This window comes from Cariama cristata, unplaced genomic scaffold (assembly GCF_000690535.1).
Source record: "Cariama cristata isolate BGI_N322 unplaced genomic scaffold, ASM69053v1 scaffold16779, whole genome shotgun sequence".
Taxonomy (NCBI): domain Eukaryota; kingdom Metazoa; phylum Chordata; class Aves; order Cariamiformes; family Cariamidae; genus Cariama; species Cariama cristata.
In genome coordinates, this window is record NW_009635448.1 from 4,118 (window position 1) to 24,096 (window position 19,979).

The 19,979-nt window shown below is 44.1% G+C and overlaps 1 protein-coding gene across 1 annotated transcript in view; it reads right to left on the reverse strand.

Annotated features, from left to right (window-relative positions):
• Positions 1-437: 437 nt before the first annotated feature.
• The window catches only part of DDX31 (DEAD (Asp-Glu-Ala-Asp) box polypeptide 31), a gene marked incomplete at its 5' end in the record, with an annotated part of 48,096 nt that continues 28,554 nt past the window's right edge, over positions 438-19,979 (reverse strand). Inside the window, 3 exons of the mRNA XM_009707564.1 lie at positions 438-872; positions 10,857-11,037; positions 16,469-16,580. Coding sequence (XP_009705866.1) covers positions 725-872; positions 10,857-11,037; positions 16,469-16,580 — 441 coding nt within the window. The remainder of the gene's footprint in view (positions 873-10,856; positions 11,038-16,468; positions 16,581-19,979) is intronic.

Consider the following 19,979-nt stretch of genomic DNA (forward strand, 5'->3'; position numbering starts at 1 on the left):
TTTTGACACGAAGTTTTGTGCCCATGAGCTCTGCCCCAAAGGGACCATGTGTCACCGCACTGAAGGGTTCTCCACAGTCCTACCCTTTGCACTGAAACGGGGGAGACTCCTTACAGGCAGCAGTATCTGACTAACGATCAGCGCCCAGGGATAGACCTTGCCCTGGCGCACAAAGGACAGGAGAAGAGGTGGCAGCAACGTGGCTACGTTCCCTGAGACAGGAGCAGAAGTGCCCCCCTGTACAACGATAGGGGAAAGGGCAGCCTCCCCTCTCCTCTTAAACAGGCTCCCGGAACACCTCCTCTGCCACTACTGTTTACCTGGTTAAAAATAAACAAGCAAACAGACTGTGGAGTGCTTCTACAGGTCTTTTAAACAGGAAAGCATCTCCTGTCTGAGTATACTTGTCTTACTTTCATGTTATGTAGACATCACATTTCTCTGAAAACCGTATTTAACCTTTTTTATTTTTCTTGCAAAAACCACCTTAGAAACACGGTGCATCTTCAGTAAGCCACATTTAATTGCAGCAGTGCAACAGGACATGCCTGGATTTGATTCCATTTGGACCTATGGAATGAATGGGAGGAGGCCAAGATCCCCAAGATCCCTCCCATATTTGCCTGATAAACTGAAACACTCCTCAGTAGATTTGGCAGGTCACCCTGACCCCCGGCTGAGGCACTCAAGCAGGTTTTGCAGCCAATGACTGGAAGGTCCTGGCTTATGTTGGAATCTGCTGGTTGCCAGGTTTTCTCCGTTTTTTCTTCTTCTTGACCTTGGATACACCAGTGTCCATCCCACTGGAATATTCAGATCGCAAGATCTCAGCAAGGCGATGTTTGCCGTGGGTCTTCTTGAGAAGGTCAGACCTGGGCAGAGGGAAGAGAAGAGGAATTAGATTTCTTTCTCTCTGAAATGCTGCTAGGTGGGTTACTTATTTTACAGCCGTGGAAAGTGACATTTGCGCATTAGCAGAAGAACAGCTTCCTTTTCTTGAGGCTCGATTTGAAATTCTGTCTCACGCAAAATTAGATATTGTTGTGACAGGCTTTCACAAAGGTGGCAAAATATCATGCCGTTTTTAAAAGCAAGCCTTTGTTCTGTACAAATGCTCTTGCAGGGGTGGCGGGGAGAAGGAGGGAAGGTTGTACGCTGAAGGCTGATGAATTAGGTGACACAGCAGTTTGAAAATTTTAATAATAATAAAAAAACCCCTAACAGCCTTAAGACACTGAACAATGGAAACATTTTATAAACAGAGCTTAAATCCAGAGCCCGAAAACACAAAAAACCCAAACAAACAATTAAAATAAAGAAGTCAGGAGTCAAAACCCAACGGACTCTTTTCTTGCAGTGTCCTGCAGACATCACGCACCTTACAGCCTCCCTCTCCAGAGACTGGCTTTTGCAAAGGTAGCTGCGTTCTGCCCAGCCACTGAACTCCAACATGGATCTCCCTGTAGCCCTAAACTGCCAGCTATAAATACAAAAACCGACTCGGCATTTTTCCACCACAAGTTCTGCCACTGTCCTGCTCTATAACCTTGGGCAAATCTCATCCTCATCGCTGCCACCACCCTCGCTTATTTAAACTGCAATCTCTTCAGCGCAGGACCAGTCATTCCCTACCACATTCCCATGGTCCTGGGCACAAGAGGGTACCCACAGCTATTGGTGTCTACACATCCCGCTCTCCTCTTTATAATAAGGACCGGTAACAGAGCTCAAAAATTTCCAGAGAAGTGAACAGAAATCTGTCCCTCTAAATACGAGGGAATTGAACAGAAGCCCCACATCCATGCCAGCCTGCATTTATGACAATACATAGACCTCAGCAGTCCTAAAGGTTGAGGCCTTCTAGCACTGCCTCTCATAGTTCCTTCAGGTGTCCAGAACCATGCTGGGGATGGATCACAGGAGAAAGAAGCATTTTTGGCTGCAGCAACAAATCAATCCATTCATTAGGCCAAACACACAAAGGCCACAAGGGAAGCACACTCTTGGCTGTCTGGGGTATTTGCTTGACCTCTTTTCCACAGCTTGTTTTCTAGCCCTGTGTAGCTTTCATGGCTGGAGTGGGTTTGGAAGGATGGAGCAGAATAAGAAGGATGGTGCGATGATTACCACTGAAAGAGTTTTCCCCAGAAGAGAAAGCCTGGAATACACAGGCGAGAAGACTCTGCTACCCTCGGTGTAGTCTTCTTACTCACACTAATTAAACATTCAAGCTCCGCGCTGGCAGAAGGGCTAGAGACCGGACATACCAGAGAAATAAGATGTACAGTCACCACCCGGTTTGAACCCACAGAAACCAAGACAAAAAGACAGAATCAACTTGAAACTGACTGCCGAGCTAACGAAGCAAACGTGCTGTGGGTAAAGCCGTACTTGCAGTACCTCCACAGCGGACATACCTTGTCAAACTGCCTTCCTGAATGCACAAGCCACAGCAGCACGGAGGGATGCCTGTGGGTGCACACATGGTGCCAGGCCCAAGGTGTGCCCTCAGCCAGCCCAGCTCTGTTTTGAAAACCTTGTACTGGAGCTGTACCCTCTGCTCAGCCCCCTCCATCACTAGATAAAGTTTCTGTTTGACACTGTCATTGTGTCTCCAAGCATTTACTACAGTAATTCGAGGGTTACCAAGCAACAGATCAGTTTACTTAACAACAGGGAACTATCTGCTGCAAAAGGACAAGTAATCCACCAGTAGCTGCCGGGCTGAGTTTCAGCCCAGCAGGGAGGTTGTCCAACACTTTATTATCAATCAGGTGAAATCATTGCCCAATTAGTAAATCAATACCCCCTGCTGTGGTGATCAGCTGTACACAGAAAAACAAGGATGCAGGGAAAAAGGAGGTTTTTCCCCCTAGCCAGGGCCACAAAAATCAATGGAGCTGTGCTGTGGAACCTGCACTGATCACCGAGAGAAGAAAAGCAGCTGTCAAGGCCCTGTTTAACCACGAGATGGAAGAGCCACAGGCAACAGAATAGTCTGCAGTGACAGCACACCAGGTCAGGGTCCCTGACCAGATTCTGATTCCTGTTGTAAACCTGTAAACTCCTCTCCTCTGCTCAACTGGTGAAAGTCTCTGGGGCTCTGCCAGAGCAGTCAGGATAACATCGGCGAGGAAAGGTGCCCTGTGGTTATGAGAAAAAGCCCAGGAGAACAGAATGAGACCTTGATAGTCAACCTCTGAGCATCCCTGGGCAAGGTATTTAATCTCTTTGGCCTTCACGTCCATTCTCCCACCTCATAACCCGGGATGACTGCATTTTCCCTGTTGCCCAAGGCTGGTGTGATGTTAATTTAAGAGAGCTGTGTGCTGATACTGGATACTGTGGCAAAAAGCTTCACAGAAAGGCTGTAAATGTAAGATGCATTTGCAACACAGACAGAACCCATGTTCCCATCACTGGATAAACACATGGATTGTCAGCATCTCTTTCTGTGATCTCTATAGTGTCTAGATATCACGCTATATTGAGCTCTAATGAGAATACATCATGTTGATAATGGGCAGAGAAATCCCCAGCCCTTCAAATCCCTCCCTCCAAACAACAGTCGGTCTTTAGGTGGGGAACTACAAAACAGTGCAGCTAAGGGGAACTTGCAGGGGAAAAAAGATTCACTAATAACTGACCCATCCCAATGTGCCACAGCGCCAAGATTTCAGCAGGGCTTAAAGGAGAAAGGAACGTTCTAACAGATGAGAAAATAGCCACTTTTATTAGCTGGGGGAAAATGAGACAGGAATAGAGAAGTCATAACTCAGAAAATGAAACAGCCCCAACACGTGAGTTAGGAAGAATCTGTCCCTGAACACAAGCTGTTTGGCTTCTCTGTGTTACTGTCCAGCACACTGGGTGCTGAGTGCTGTGACATATTGGATGCCAGGCAGAAGCACCGCTGGACTACTACTCTTTCACGCTAGATATGGGGTATCAGGACTCCCCTAAAAGACAGATGGGAACTAGTAAGTAGTCAGAGGAGCCTGCAGAGCTAAGTTAGCACCACCTTCTAACTTCAAGTCAGGGACACATCATCCTCTCATTTGCAAGGCTTAACCCTAGACCCAATCACTACTTTGGGCTTTGTGTTCCAGGTATAGGGCAAAACCCGTATCACCCCAAGATCTATCTAATCATCTCATTCTCAAGGGGAGAGAAACGTGCTTTGCACAGTGAAGAAGGGAAGGCAGAGAGCCTAGTAATTGATTGGCATGGTCCGAGAAAGTTCCTGTCCTCCTCATGGAGATAGGAAGGAATAAAAGACCCAGGTTTATAGCTGCCTCTGCACATCTGTAATTAAGTTGCAACCTCACAAAAGCTGGGACCAAGAGCCTCAGCAGAGACAATAAGGAAACAGAGGAATTGTCCCCAAATGACTTTGTTATATCCTGAAAGGCTGGGAAAGACCAGGCCAAAGATAAAAAAAGCTCTGTCCTCCTCCAGAAAACTGGAATAATTTTATTCACTCTTTAAACATGAGAAATTAATGAATCTTGCTAAATACATCACTGAATGATGAAAAGGCAGGAAAGGCACAAACAGAAGAGGAAGAAAAGCATACACAAACTGTTCTGTTTCTATGTAACATCCCATTCATCTCCCAAGCATTACTGATAAGATCATAAGAATGATCAAGTTTCACCAGCTGACTTCATCAGATTGAGTTTGTTACAATATGCAAACCATGATCCTGGATGCAGAAACTCCGAAAAATTCAGGTATGAAAGGACCAAGTGACAACAGCAAGAAAAGGAATGAGTATCCGACACCATTTTTCATTTTCATTTCAAAAATCTAATACGTGTGTTTCATTGACACACCTGCTTCATTAGAGAACCAAATCACAAGCTGATCTCCAAGCCAAAGACTCCTACACGCCAGAGTAGTGGTACCTATACATGCACGGTTTCTTGGGTATCATTTGACGGCTCAGAAGATGCCTCTGCTAAGTCTTTTTACCTAAATGGTGAATGAGCTTGTTCTTAGAGGTGTCTCCTTCAACTTGGTTGGCACTGCTGTCCGTTCCTTTGTCTTGAGCTGTGTGAAATGCTGGTGCAATGCAGTGCAGCAAGTGTAGTGACCTTTAACCAACTCGCAACATCTGCAGCAACCAAAGGCTCCCATATTGCTCCAGCTGAGGAAGAAGGAGCATAAAGTTCTGACGCACAGTCCCAGAACTCATGGTGTGTCTTTGGAGGAGACAGGAGTAGGCTGTTTCATTTATCAGAAAACATTTCAACATGGATCGCACTATCAATCTGCCTGACAGGATCTCCAACAGCTCTTTGAAACTGTGCCAGCAACAGAGCTGGGTTACCTCTGGGCCAAGGCTGCTGCAACACCTGCTTTTTCTACTTACAGTGTTGGATGAACCATCTGCAGCTAATGCAACCCTGTTTGGGTTGGTTTTTCTGTTGTTGGTTTTTTTTTGCAGAGTGGGGACAAGAAATTCATCAGCATTCCTACACCGCTCTCATCAAGTCAACAGATGGCCTAGGTACTCTGTTATCAGCTGATGCAAATGCTAGCTTGAGAAGATCAAGGAAAATTATTACCCAGTCAGACTGAGCGTCAAGCACTGTTCCAGAAGAGTCAGGGCAGATCAGCCTTCATGCTGAGACATGCTAAACAGTAAAGCCCACCTTATCACTACTGAAGTGATCAGTATTTCGGCTACACAGAGAGAGACAAAACCCCACAGTTTCACTTTCACTACCACCCCTTGGTCTTCACCCTACGGAGAAAGGATGAAAGCACCACTGGGAGACTAGGAATCTCTGAAGATTCTTGCTTCTGTCAGGCTCTTTCCCAGCTTAAAGGACAGAATATATTTCAATTAGAGCTGATAATTTTTTGGTGCGCACCAAACAACACAGAAGTTTTCCAGCTCCTTTTGCAAGCCCTATTAGCTCCCTCAAAGATGGCTCAAAGGCTCTGTGCTGCGGCCGTGGTGGAACAGGACAGTAATAAAGGGCATTGCTGCATGCAGATAATAATCAGATAGATTTTACAATTATAAAACTTTAATTTCATAACAGGACTTTTTTATAACATCACGATGTGGTAGGCAGGACTCATCTGTGTCCCTGAACAGCCTTAACGAAGAGCGATGGTGATGTTTCCTTTCACAGCAGCCATGTCTCTTACTCCAATTTTTGGATCTGTTTGCACTCCAGTTCTTGCATACATGCTCTTACCTGAGCTCCAGTCTGGCTTTCTAGAGCAGACTGTCCAAACCAAGTGAAATTCCCAATGGGCAGAATTCCAGATTTGCATTTTGACTAATTAAGTGATATTAGGAAAGCTGTAAATGGCACGCAAGAACTGGCAGGCAAACTGCTTCTAATGATTAGACAATTGCTGTGTGGGGAGACCCAGCTGCAGCCTTGATTCACAAGCCCTGTCAATAGAAGCAATAATCTTTCCAAAATTGTTAATGCCAAGATATTCAAAAGTGGAATCAAGGAAATAAGGTAGGCGAGAACGTAAAAGGCTACTAGCTTCCACCTAAAGGAGACGGCTGCCCTAGCCATACAAAGGAGGACACACACAGTTACAAGGTGTATTTCCCATCAGGAGCCTAATTCTATCTGACCACTAAACGCTGAAGAATGAATTAGCACAATTGCAGCCAAAACCTTAAGGGCATGATAATATCCACATTCAGAGCAACGGCAGTGTAATAACGATGTAAACCAATCTCCTCAAACACAGGCACCCTGGACACCTTTTCTTGATCCCATTTTAGTTAAGGGTTGGACCTAAACTCTGAAGCATGGGGGGATTTTCACCTTAATTTTTATACTCGCTTTTTGTGCATGCTGTAGCAACTATGAATATATTTGATACCCATATGTAAATTCAATCTTTCTGAGCATTTCTGGCATCACAGATATCCTGTAGCAATGAGTTCCACAGAATCTATCGGACTTAATGATTTATCTCTTTCTTTGTAATGGCTTGAATTCACAAACAAGGCAAATTAAGTTGCAACTCCTCATTACAGTGAAACCCCTTGGGGACATACACCACTCTTCCAGAGTTCAAAAGCAGAAAACAGACCATCAGCCACCACAGAATCCCATAAAACCCCACTGATCCAAAATGCAAAAGATCAAGTAGCACAGCGATGCTTGGTGGAATGGCAAGAGGTCTTTGGTATCTGCATTGTGAAAGACTCAAAAGACGTGTCTATCTGGCACGTCACCTACTCCCTCTGCATGCTGCTTCTCCGCAGTGAACGAAAGACAGTTAATCCCTCAATGGAAGTGGGATCAGCTTCTTTGCATCTACCCTTCAGCAAGAGCATGAGCCCAGACACTTACTAAGCTGACGTACTGTAACTTAATATACAGTATCTGGTTCATCTGCTCATCTCTTACCTGAATACAGCATTTCAACTTCCCTAAAAAATTAAGAGCAATTATTTTTCCATCTTCAGTTCGGGTTTTGCAAGAACCACTACAGCTAAGGGGACAGTTACTTTGCACAAAGAGGTTTAGAAAAATACATGAAAGTTTTACACGTGCATTCAGAAAGAAAGAGCTACTTCCACTTTTCAGCACTGAACCATCACACACCTGGCTGCTCTGTCTTCCTGTCTCACCTTCCCCAAGCAGGCTCTCTAAGGAGGCACTAAGCATAAAAGGAGAGTTTAAAAGAAATGAGAAGTTTTCTTTGTCCTCTTAAGGAAACAATTATTGCCTTTACCCCACTTTCAACCTGGCCTGCTTGTTCTTTATTCTCTGGGCAGGTGCTGAGAGATGAGACTTTAGCAAGCATACTGATTAAAAACAAGTATCGGATGTTTGGAGACAATGTGTAATACGACAACCAACACTCATGGTATCACCTGAGAAACATAATTAAAAAGATTGCTCTGTGACTATGCTGTTATAATTTCAAGCCTTGCATTTCACAATTAAAAACCATTTGTCTTCTAAATGGCAGGCTAAATTCTGCTTTTTGCTTTGTCAGTGTGAAATCAAAAGCAATTCTCTGTAAGTTAACAGCACTATCTTGAATTTATGCTAGTAGAGAGTGAATTTGAATCAATATTCACTTTCTCTAAACTATCCTATAAATACTAATATATCTTCTCTCTTCATTTTTTTTTTTTTTTTTTTTTAGCACACACAAAGTTGATTAGAAACAAGTTTCACAGGCAAGAACAATTGTTGCACGTCACAACTTTGGCCATTTCCACAGGGTCTTAACTTTCCAGATGCTCCCGGATTTGAAATCTGGAGCTTTAGCCGTGACGAACCTGTGCAAAGTCTGCCCACTTTCCCTGAGCTGCAATTATATGATCCACGTTCAAATGAGCTTTCAAATCACTCTCAGACCATTTGTTCTAACACCTCCACATCCCCCAACCCCACACGTCCTGTGCATGAACTACCTACTGTATCTTGAGCTTGTCTGTACTATAATAGGATGAAGACTTAGGGAGGAGGAACGCCATCCAAAAGAGGTTCGTAACAAGGGAAAAAGTAGCTCTAACAGAGTAGCAACATCATAGGAACAGAGAGAGGTATTGTTGCAGGCCAAGTAATCCTGTGACACGCTACTGTCAGTCATAGCTTGACACCCTGCTGGGCCAGCAAGACATCAAAGCCCACCCCATACCATCTTACATGCTCTTTATCGCCTAATCAGGCTATTCTTCCTGAAATAAAGCTCCGTTAAATCCCCTGCTCACAGGGGCATTCCCATCCTGTTGCCCATCTGCTGGTGACGGTCAGCTGAAGCAGGAGGCAGATCAGTGGCCTGTCCCTGGTGGCTTCTCAAAGCAGGACAATGCGGTCGCCAACTTTTTATTTTAAAATCCCTTCCCCTTGCGTGTGGTTTTTTTTTTTTTTTTCCCCTACTCCAAGATACGTACATGTGCAAGAGATGTCACCAGCCCAGGAACAATTATGTGGATTAGTACTTTAATTGTATGGCTAACGTTTGCTAATGGAGTTTGCAGCAACAATTACATGGAAAGAGGCATAACTGATACTGATAAAAGAAAAAAGATTTTCCTCCTTTGAATTATTGCAGTGATTTTACTGGCAAGCCAGAGGTTCACATCCTGTTGTTGTGCTAGGGAAGATAGTGAGCCCTTAACATTGTAATCTCAAAAGGAAGGATTATCTATCCTGTGGAACCAACTCAAAGTAGCTAGGATCAGATGTACTGAGCACCTTCAGCTCCATTTCAAGCAGAGGAGATTCAGGGCTCTGCTCCTCTAGAAGCATCAGAGTCTCTCAAATTCCTTATGCAGGAAAGGAGTACCTAGGAACAGCCCTGTCCATACACCAAAGGGAATAGAGCTGTAACTCTAGGTTTGCTACTGACTCTTCCTGGGAGAGATCCCACGTGATTTTGCAGAAATGCTTTTGTTAGAACTACTTAAACCTACTGACAGCAGAGTAGAAGTTTGCAGAAGGATCATTTCTACCAACAGATCTGCCTTTTGATTTGGGTTCGTACTTATACAACTACAGTCGATCATGTAATTAATAACAACAACAACAAAAAAATACACTGCGGTCCTCTCTTTTCCTTCAAGTACTAAGCTAGTGTCTTCTTAGGGAGAGGAATAAGTAGTCCAAGCTGCAGCTGACCATTCCGAGAGGATGGACACAATTTGTCCCACGGTAAATCTGACAGCCAGGAAACTGCTGGTGAGACTGCAGGAGAAAGCCTACAAAAGACTCTCTGTCTAGTGTAGAAAAGGTGATAAAAAAGGCTAGAGGAGGCCACAGAAGGCCTTTAAAGACAGCAAGACACATACTTTGCTCCTGATGCAGTGTTATTTGTCAAGGCCAGGAAGGAAGAGCCTATCTTGCAAGATAAATCAGCGTTCATACAACCTTGCTCATAACAGACAGGACAGTCAACTTCAAATTTGAGAAGCAAAAATATTCATTTCTGTGGTATTTCCTCGATGCTTTTATCATCCCATGCCCTACACCAACAGCAAGTAGCTATGCACACAGCTTATCTGTGAGAGCCTTTCCCTAGACAGGACGAGGACAAAGAGTTGCTCCTGCAGTTGATCCTGAGCCAGGGATCATAGCTCTCTCTAGGACCATGGACTGGAAGTGTGGATGTGAATGGAAAAAATCTGGCAGTTTCTACTAAGGAGGTGCTTGGCCATGACAACAGGACTGCTGCTGGAGCTCTAGCAACCAAGACCTGCGCAGGAAAGAGAATCACTGCAACATATGGGAAGTCTCATACTTTGCTCTGGAACACTGCCTGTACCCTTCCTCATCCTTCAAGATAGCTCTTGAGTAAAGTATAAATAAATAAAAATTAGGCTATTTCTGCTCATTAGACTCGCAGAAGATGGTGTTTTTTCAAGTGCTCAGAAAACGGAAAAGCTGCAGCAAAACCCAGGCTAATCTATGTAGGTGCATCTCCACTTCGCAGCTTCCTTCAAAAAAAGAGCATCTTTATCAGAAGCCAAACCACAGTGAGCTCCTTGCTTTCGTTTGTTGTTTTTTGCTTTTTTTAAACTGAATTCCCACTCAAATGTTCAACCAAGTTGATTTAATAAATGTAATTTTTAGGTTCTCTAAAGCCATTAGAAAAAGGGGAATGAAACAACAGCTCAGAGAGCAATGCAACCTAAGCCAACGGCTCAACATGATTTAGCCTCTCAGGAATAATCACACGTGACCTGCCCACAGCAGGGGTAGTTGGACTAGATGATCTTTGAAGGTCCCTTCCAACCCAAACCATTCCATGATCCTATGATTCCTGGAGCAAGCACATCATCTTTGAGGAGCAAAGCACACCATAGCTTGTAATGTAGCGTTCCTCAGCTGAGGAACATCAAGTTGGCCTACCTTTTTGGTCTTCGTTTGGTTTTCTTCTTTGAGTCTGCAGTTGGAAGAGCAGTCAGGTTCTGGGGGGCATCTCTCAGGCCAAAGCTCTTGGCCACATGACCCAGGTGGAGAGATTTGATGTGGAAGATGTGCTTGAGGTTCCTGGGATAGGTGGTATAGGCACAAAGGAAAGACTGCAGCGCTGAGGGGAGGGGAAAAAAAAATAATAGTAAATTCTGTTTGCTACTGCATTTTTATATATATAAACTTAAAGATTCAGCTGTTCCAGCTGAAAGGACATTGGTCTTGTCCTTTGGGACACCTTCTGGTCAGCAGCTGGTAGAAAAGGTTGGTCTGTTAAAAATCTGTGAAGGTTGTATAGTACTAGTACAATCCCGAAAGGAGAAGGTAGGTGGTGGAGAAGCGTTAGAAACTGAAACAAAGCTACAATAAGTTGCGTTAGGTTTGCCTCTTGCAAGGATGCCCCTTCTGCCAGAAAGGGTGATATCTGTAGCACATCTTACAAGAAGAGTCACTGACAGCAAATGGTAGCAGATAAGGGGAGAGAGGGAATAGAGATACAGGGATGAAGAGAGGGAAAGAGAAGTATGGAGATGGCATAGGAGGACTCCTCTGATACTACAGTCCCAGTAGTCCATGCGTTTTTCACCAGTTACTAGCTAGTCCCTTATAAATATCTGAGAGCCAGCTGGATTTCCTCACTCATCATCTCACTGAGAACAGAGCTCACCTTCTCAAAAGGGAAAAAGAACAGAATTGTGTGCAAATTTCCCTTCACATCTTTATATTCCTGTAATGCCCTTCCCTCAGGGCTTGTTGCTCTAAAGACGATCATCCACTAATATGAACACTATCACTGCTCCTCCACTTACCCGGAACATTAACTACACCCAGGCTGTCCTCTCCGCTATGGGGAATAGAGGGACTTTTAGTAAGGAAACTCCACAGCTCAGAAAATGCCTCCCTTCAATCCCCTGCTGCTCCTCTGCTTGCTAAACCTCCTGTGTCCCCCCCAGCCCTCACTCCAACCACCGCCTACATCTTTCTCTCCCTCTCAACCCCTGACAGCAGCAAGCTCTAAACTCTAACCTCTCCTGCCCTTGCCTGTTGAGCCACCGGACCAGCAAGTTTGCCCACAGCTTAAGTCTAATCTCTTGGCAGCAGCCAGAGATTGGAGTTTATGAACAGTAATAAAAATGTCATTTTAGCAGATCAGCTCCTGGAAGGACCCAGGGAATCCATCAAAGCTCTGTTTACTGAGTAAAGCGAACTCCTTTGCCCAATCGATGAGAAGAAAAGATTGAGTTTTTTGCACGTTCTTCCCAATTTCACAACGTTACTCTTTTAGAGGCATCTAAGCATCAGGAGACCTGTGTTTTCCCAAAGAGAATGCTAAATTGCAAATATCCGACCTTGGTGTATCATCTGAAGGTCATCCTTCTGACAGCTTATAAACCACTTCAAATGCTCTCAAAACCCCTATTCTGCTGGGTTTCTTTTCCATAAACTTATTTCACCTGCTATGAGAAGGTGTAACTCTTCAAAAGGAAGAATACAAACTTACTCATGCTCCGAATTTGGTCCCGTTGGAGCTAATATAGCTGTCTTTCACGCAGCATTTGAAATGGTTGATACTAAAGATTCTGTTATTATGAAGGCTGAGCTCACTTTCCACAGTTCTTCAGGTAGGAAAGGCTGCTGGTACTAACTCCCCAGATCAGTTAGAGAATGAAAGCATCAAAGGCCCCTCTCCTCCCAAAGTCCTGAGAGACAACTGCCAGATCCAGTCCTGAGTTAGAGCATGCAAAACCAGGGAGAGCTGCAAGACACCAACCCAAAGCTGAATCAAGAATTCTGCCATACCAGCAGGTCGAAACCTCAGCTCATGTAACTGTCTTACCTCTGAGGAGCTCAGAGCTGCTAACGTTCGTTACAGCACCCATGAGACTTAAATGAAGACCTTTGAGGGTGTGATTCTTTTTTAAATCTTTACTGTCAGGTCTTTAGACCTCTCAGTGTTGCCAGAGTCATGTTTTCTAGCTTTTATGTGCTATTGTAGTGGCCAGATATTAAAAACTGAAAAAAAAAAAAGCAGCTTTAAAGTTGAAAATGTTTTACAATTTTGTGATCAAAGAGAGAGCGCTTTATGAAAACAACTCAGAAAGACTGGTAACAGTGCTGGTCAGGCCACAATTCACATAAAGGGTACCTCGTCTTAATGCCACAGAGACAAATTGCCTGAGCCGTTACAGTTTTTGCCACACCAACATGAGTCTAAGGCAACGTATACTGGCCTGGAGTGGGATTCAGACTTCCACTCATATAAGAGAGTGGATTTAGGTTGGTCCTTTGCACCCGTGCATCCCCACTTTTCTATAGGAAATGTAAGTGTGGAAAGTCAAAGGGAAAAAAAAAAAAAAAAAAAAAAAAGAACATTACAATTAATGGAGGTTAGATAGGTTGGTTTGTTGTTTTTTTCAAAAAGGGACAAGAGGGTAATGAGATATGAAAGTGAGACAGGTGACATAACCTGTTTACCATGCCCTCAGCTGGCAGCCAGTTCCCAGCGCTGGCCCCAGAGCGCAGCCTCAGCCGCGTGGCTGGATAAACCGGTGGAGGCATTTTGCCAGTGTACAGAGGATGAGGGAACAGGAAGGAAGAATGCACCAAAACCGCCAGAGATTCAAGCACCATGCCACAGCAGTGGGCTCCTGCAACTCCGCGGTCCCTCTAGACACAGGGGTGCTGAGGACAGAAATGATGAAGCAAAATGCTGAACTATTGGCTATAGTTTATTGGTTTAGTGGTGGACTTGGCAGTGCTACATTAATGATTGGACTCGATAATCTTAAAGGTCTTTTCCAACCTAAATGGTTATATGATTCTAAAATGGGGAAACACGGAGGAGAAAAACAGGGTTTGCTTCCTTACCCTTTCTGTAACCCCAGTGGCAAGAAGGATCAGTCTTCTGAGCTCTATCTGTCCCCACACCTCCAAAACAGAGTACCTGTGACCATGCAACCCTTCGGATGAGAGTCCTCCATTTCCCAAAAGGGGCTCCACACTTCATGAGATTTGTCCTTCAGGTAGCAGGGCCCAGCTGTACCCCTCCTCCCACCCATCTCACTGGTGGTCAGTCAATCAAGTTTGAAGGGCAGAACCTGCACTGAACCATTTGATTTGAGGTTGGAAAACACAGGACCGAGAGGCAGAAGGGGTGAGTGGGCAGGGAGCCACTCGCCTTTTCAAAGTGGGCTGCAGTGAAAACACTGCTTATTAACATTGACTAGGTCAGAAAATGGGAAAAAAGAGAAAAAGCGAGAGAAACAAATGCATCTCTGGCACAGTTTCCAATTGATTGTCTGCCATGAAAGCAAAAGCCAGCTGACATGTTAATTATTCATGATGCCTGGCGCAGAGGGGAGGAAGAGGGGGCTTATGGAAGCCACTCAGCAGTGGAAAATTTGCATATGTAGATAGCAGAGTAGGAAAAAGAGGTGGAGTGCTCCTGTACAAGATAAATGAGATGCACAACATTTCAGCATTTCCTGATATATTTTCTGTACTTCTTGTCTGGGGCTAAAAAAGTTACTAGTGCCGAGGTCATCAACAAGTGTGTGTGTGAGGGGGTGTGTGTGTGTGTGCACAGTGACACAGACTGTCTAGAGAGAGGCCACAGAGGTTTTCTAAGTGTGACCAGAGCCATTCAGTTGTTCTCCCCATTGCAGTCATTTCAGGTTAGAAGTTCGCATGGGATATAAGGAATCCCAGGGAAGCAACAAGAAGCTCATCCATGCAGAGTCAAAGATTTGATCATATTAGTCATGTGCTTTGAGATTGTGGACTTAAAAGTGCAACTATAAAAGTAATTACACCAGTCAAGTAACACAACACACCTGAAAACGGGTGCAAGTCACTTGTGTAGCAAGCGTCTAACACTTTCACTGTAGGACAAAGATATTTTGAAACCCTGAGGAAAAAAAAAAAACCAGCACTGCAACTGTCAGGGTGTGTGTGTCAGAATCAGTACAGTGACATGCAGTGACAGGCGGTAGAGCAAAGAGTGAAACAGCAGGATTTCAAATACCTTGCCCATCAATATGGCCATGCATCAGTAAAAACATGCAGAATAATTTGGGGTAGGCAGGTAGTTATAGTACGAGCTGTAGTCGTTCTACTATGTCATCACCTAACAAGTTAGTACAATATTCAGAAAAAAACCAGCACCTTTGACCTCTTGAACAATCACTCCTTGTGATTCCAAATCAATTTTAGTGCTGAATTTAATTTCTATCTTGAGAACAGCCTTCCCTTATCCAGTTTCTATGATGACACTGTACAGCTCAAAGGTCAATTTTCCCATTCAGTTTCGGACCCTTTAGTATGTGATTTACGTAGTTTAGCACACATGGTACACTTGTACCGCACCTGTATGCACACACACATACAGCAGGTATATATAATAGTAAACAGAACAAAATTCCTCTCATCCAAACCTAACTGGAAACATTGCAGAACTGAAATCAACAGGACTTCTATGCAAGCTTAGAGAGCAGGATTTGACTCAGATCAAAGTGACAAATGAGGTAAAAAAAGAAAACGAACTAGAAGGGAGACGTGGGAGGAGGAGACTCAAAAAAAGGGGAAAGGCTCTAGTCCTATATATTGTGAGCAAGAGTGGTTTAGTCTCTTGCATAAAGAGTTTGCATTTTGTGGACTTGTCTCAATATTTAATAACCAAATCCCAAGTAATTGTCAAGGACCTTTGGAGCTCAACTTCCGGCATTCCCTGTACAACGGCCATTCAGTTTTCAGGTGCACCCACATCAGCCTTACTGGGCAACAGACCAGTACACAGAAGAGGGGAACCTACATTGCACCATCTTTTTGGCTCCTCTCAGGAGACTGCTTAGTGTTTATTTTCCTACCACATCCCTGGCAAGTTTTTCATCTTTCCCCCAAATCCACCTTCCTCTGGATTTTCCAGACTGAGAAGCAGAAGGGAAGAGTTTCTTGTACCGCTCAATGACAACTGCTGTGCATCCTGCTTGGCAAAGATGGAAGATCAAATCCCAGATTTGCACCTAGCTACGATGATTACTAAATCCATCCCAGTTTTTCTTCTTCCTGCCTTTTTGAGTAGCTGACCTCTCTCTCATTTTTCTCCCATCCCACACAACAACCTCCAGTCTAAGATCCTTGCCTGTTAAGAGTTGCTCCCAAGGCATCTTATCCTGTCTTAGAGGCTTCAAATTCATCCCTGGTATAAACTGAAAGCATCTAAAGGGTATTGCACCAGGATGTGGTTAAGCAGGTCACCCATAACCTTCCCAGCGTAACACACATAATCTATTAGCTCATGTGATTGGGTCAGGGCCCTCAGATGTGAATCCTATCGAAAGCCAAGATTAAGCCTCATTTGCACTAATATGGGAATGCAAGAAATTAACATTTAATATCATCACAAAGCCTTCTGGGCCCATCTCAACCCCCTACAGAGCCCAACGTCCCCAAAATGTCTCTTCCAGGCCTTTTCCCTGAAGCTCTCCCCCGGAAGAAAACCTTGGCACTTATGAGCCCTTCTGGAATAAACTTAAAAGAAACACACTGACCTTTCTTTGCCCACCGGACAGTCCCCTCACTGGAGTGAACGTAGTTTTCAAATTTTGTCTGCAAGACTGTGGCCCGCTCCCGGACTTCCTGAGGGTCTATGCCACAGGATTTCTACAAGGGCGGTGGGAGGATTAGAGGAAAGAGAGAATTTGAGTCAGGAATAATGAAGCAGTTTACAATAGATTTAATAACAGTAAAATCACACAGTAACCACCCAGGGGCCAACAAAGGTAATCCTCTCAATATTACTAGAGAAAAAAAAATATAGATAAAGATGTTAAAGTCAAAGCAGTCAGTGAGCGCTGTGTGGTGAGGAAAGCAAATTAGTTTTAATTTTGTGTTTTCTAACATCTATCATGTATCTTTTTCCCTCACTTTTTTTTTTTTTCTTCCCCCAGGTTCAACAGGCCAGCTACCACTGCTTGTTTCCATTGGAGTTATTTGGAATAATCCTCCAGTCTCTATGCTAACAGTTTCAGACTGATGTTGCAAGTTTCCCTGTGCAGTTCCCCAAAACGCTTGGCCTGTTCTTGGCACTCGTGGGGCAAGAGATCTACGTTCACCCCCAAGCTCCAGAAAACAGATCAAAATCAGTATTTGTGAACAAAGCCAACTAAACGAACTTCTCACTATTGATGCCTACATGAAGTTTTCTCACTGTCAACCAGTCATACTTAACTGTAGCTGCTATCACATGGTCCCTCTAGAATAAGACAAGCCCCTGGCACCAAAGGCAGGGCAAAAGAACCTTCTTCAGACCAAAAGGGCAATTTTGCATGTGCTCAAGCTTTCCCAGAATCAGACTGCAGAATGCAGTTCAGGAAATGGAACACAAACATTCCTAGGAGTAAGCTGTTACTGTGAGGAGAAAAGAGGCTGTCTCTCTCTCTAAAGCACCCAGGTAGAGAAAGGAAACGTGGACAAGAAAACAAGAGAATTTTTGATGGAAAGTTGACAGCAAAGTGCAAAGCCAAGCATCCGTGGATGTTAACCTCTCACCAGAAAGGGCCACGGTTCCCAAAAGCTACTTAGATAGGAACCAGCACCCAAGTCTAACAGTGCCAGATCCAAGGTATTAGCTCGACACTGGTCAACCCTTCCACCCGACCAGGGCTGACTGAAAACAAACATCCAGCTCCCACAATTCTGTACTAGTCCTGTGCCAAGGCAACAATTCTGTTGTTCCTCCCTGGTAGATTTGCATGCTAATGCTGTAAACCCCTCCTTCCCCCATAGCTGCAAGCATCACCTCTGCACTGCTGCCAGTCCAGGGAAACCATACCACACTGACACTGCAAACCTCGGTGATCGTGGAAGCCAGGCAATGCTGCTGGCACCCCACACAAAGTGTTTTGCTGACCCAAATCTGCCATTCTATAGCCTAACAGCAAATCTGCCCAGAGACAGACCTTGAATGTACTTTAAATTCCCTGCACAGTGCCCTCTTTTGAGCTCAGGATCCCACAGCTTCCAGCTACTGGGTTGTTCTTCAACGAAGCAAACACACACGGGGACTAGAGTTCCTCTGCACTTGCTACCTGGACTAACTGTTCATCTGCACCTGCAAAAACAACGGTGGGTATTTTAAGGCTACATGAAGAGTCTCCCAGAGTTCTGGTCCCTGCTATCTGTCTCCCAATCCACTTGAGAAAGACTCACAACACAGCTTGTTTCACAGACGCCTTTTAGTTTGACTTAATGTGCACCTATTAATCAGTTGAGACAGTCTCCAGCCGAGGGGCCTCTCTAAAGGTTTAATAAACTACAAGTGGTGCTGCCTCCCCGAAGTGGACACTTGTCGCTGTGACTAACAAGTTTCCATTGACGTGAAACATAAAACTTTCTCGCCCCGCCTGCTCCTCCTAGCCCCCATCACTTTCCTTTTGTTAAGCCTCCTGGCAGCACAAAGTGTCACCTTCCCAGCGTTTTTTAATATGAATGTGAAATTAGTGAGGTTTGCCCTTTCCCCTGGCGGACAGAATCCTCTGTTATTAAAAAGTAAAGCACTTTAATAATGAAAACTTTTTCTCTTTTTCCTGTGTTTTAACTGTTTAAAATTAATGAGAAGGGCATAACGGTTGTCAAAGCGATATTGAAAGCCGGGTAGCCAGGACCAAATAAGCACGAAAATCCCTCCAGAGTGTTAAATAAACAGTGCTTCAGCCCCCTCTGAATCCCTCTGGTGGTTATTGTATACATTCTGTAACAGCACTCAGAATAGATCTGAGCACCGGGGAGGCAGAAAGGTTTCAGAATTCCAATAAAGGCCTCAAATTAAAGACAGCCTGGTGCGAATTCCAGGAGAAAATTAAAGAGACCTCAAGCTTAAGTGACAGGTGACTTGCTTCTGTGTCACAACTGTCAGGGGATTTAGTGATAATATGGCAATATATTACAAAGGACTTTTCTTATTCCCCCCTTTAGGTTTCAAAATGAGGCATCTCTTCTTCCTGGTGCTGGGGGGGGCGGAGGAGTGGGAAACAGTAAGACAAAAATGAGGGATAAAAAACTAGGTGCATAATTTGCAAAGTGTGAGGTCAGTCCAAGAGAAATAAGTGAAAAAAGCACAAATGGCAGAAAACATAACGTACTCGAAAAATAGCTTCTCCCCTCCTCCCGTCTCCACCTTGTCTTTTATCCCCTTCAGCCCCTTGAGACAGATCTTATTTTAAAATTGCCCCCTAATGGGCACAAAAAAAAAAATCTGTTTGATTCCTGCCTTCCAGGGAGGTTCATCTTAAAAAAAGAATATATATAATAACAACAATAATAATAATTTCTAAATTTAAAACTGACTCGGAGCCAAACTGTGAAAATAAAACCCGCACACCATGTGAGTGTCTGGACAGATCAAATAAAACAGTGCTACTGGAAGTGCACTGGAAGCCATCCTGTATGCTTTATTCACACAAGCAAGCTTTAATCCTGCTCGTATCCTGGTTCGGAAGAACAGGACAATTAATTTGAGATCTTACTCATTTTCCCAAGACCCAAAAGATAAAAGCCTACCCCAGAGGTTTGATTGATTTATTCTCCATCTAGATGAATTTGTTACATCTGCTAAGTAAGAAGCATTATTGCCATTACGGAGAAATAGTGGGATAGTAGAAGTTTTTCTACCTTGTGTTTCCTTAAAGCCTATTCTGGCAGATCCCTAACCACTAGCATAATGACTGTGATCATTAACAGTATCCATAAGAAGAAATGGGTCTGGATGCAATGCTATTTAACCAGTTCAAGGCATCAGTGGGACTCCTCCAAATGAGAATTACACTAGGAAAACACATACTTATGTCTTTCAGAAGAAGGAAACTTCTGATTATAAAGACTGCAGCTTTTAGGTTGGAGAGGCTGGGATAAGTACTGAAAGCTTCTGATTTCATTAAGAGAATATGTGAATGGGAGAAGGAACCGAGACACAATAAAACTAGACTGAGGTAGAAAAGTTCTTTCTTAAAACAGTAAGAAAAAAAAAGGGGGGGGGGGGGGGGGGGGGGGGAGGTATACAGC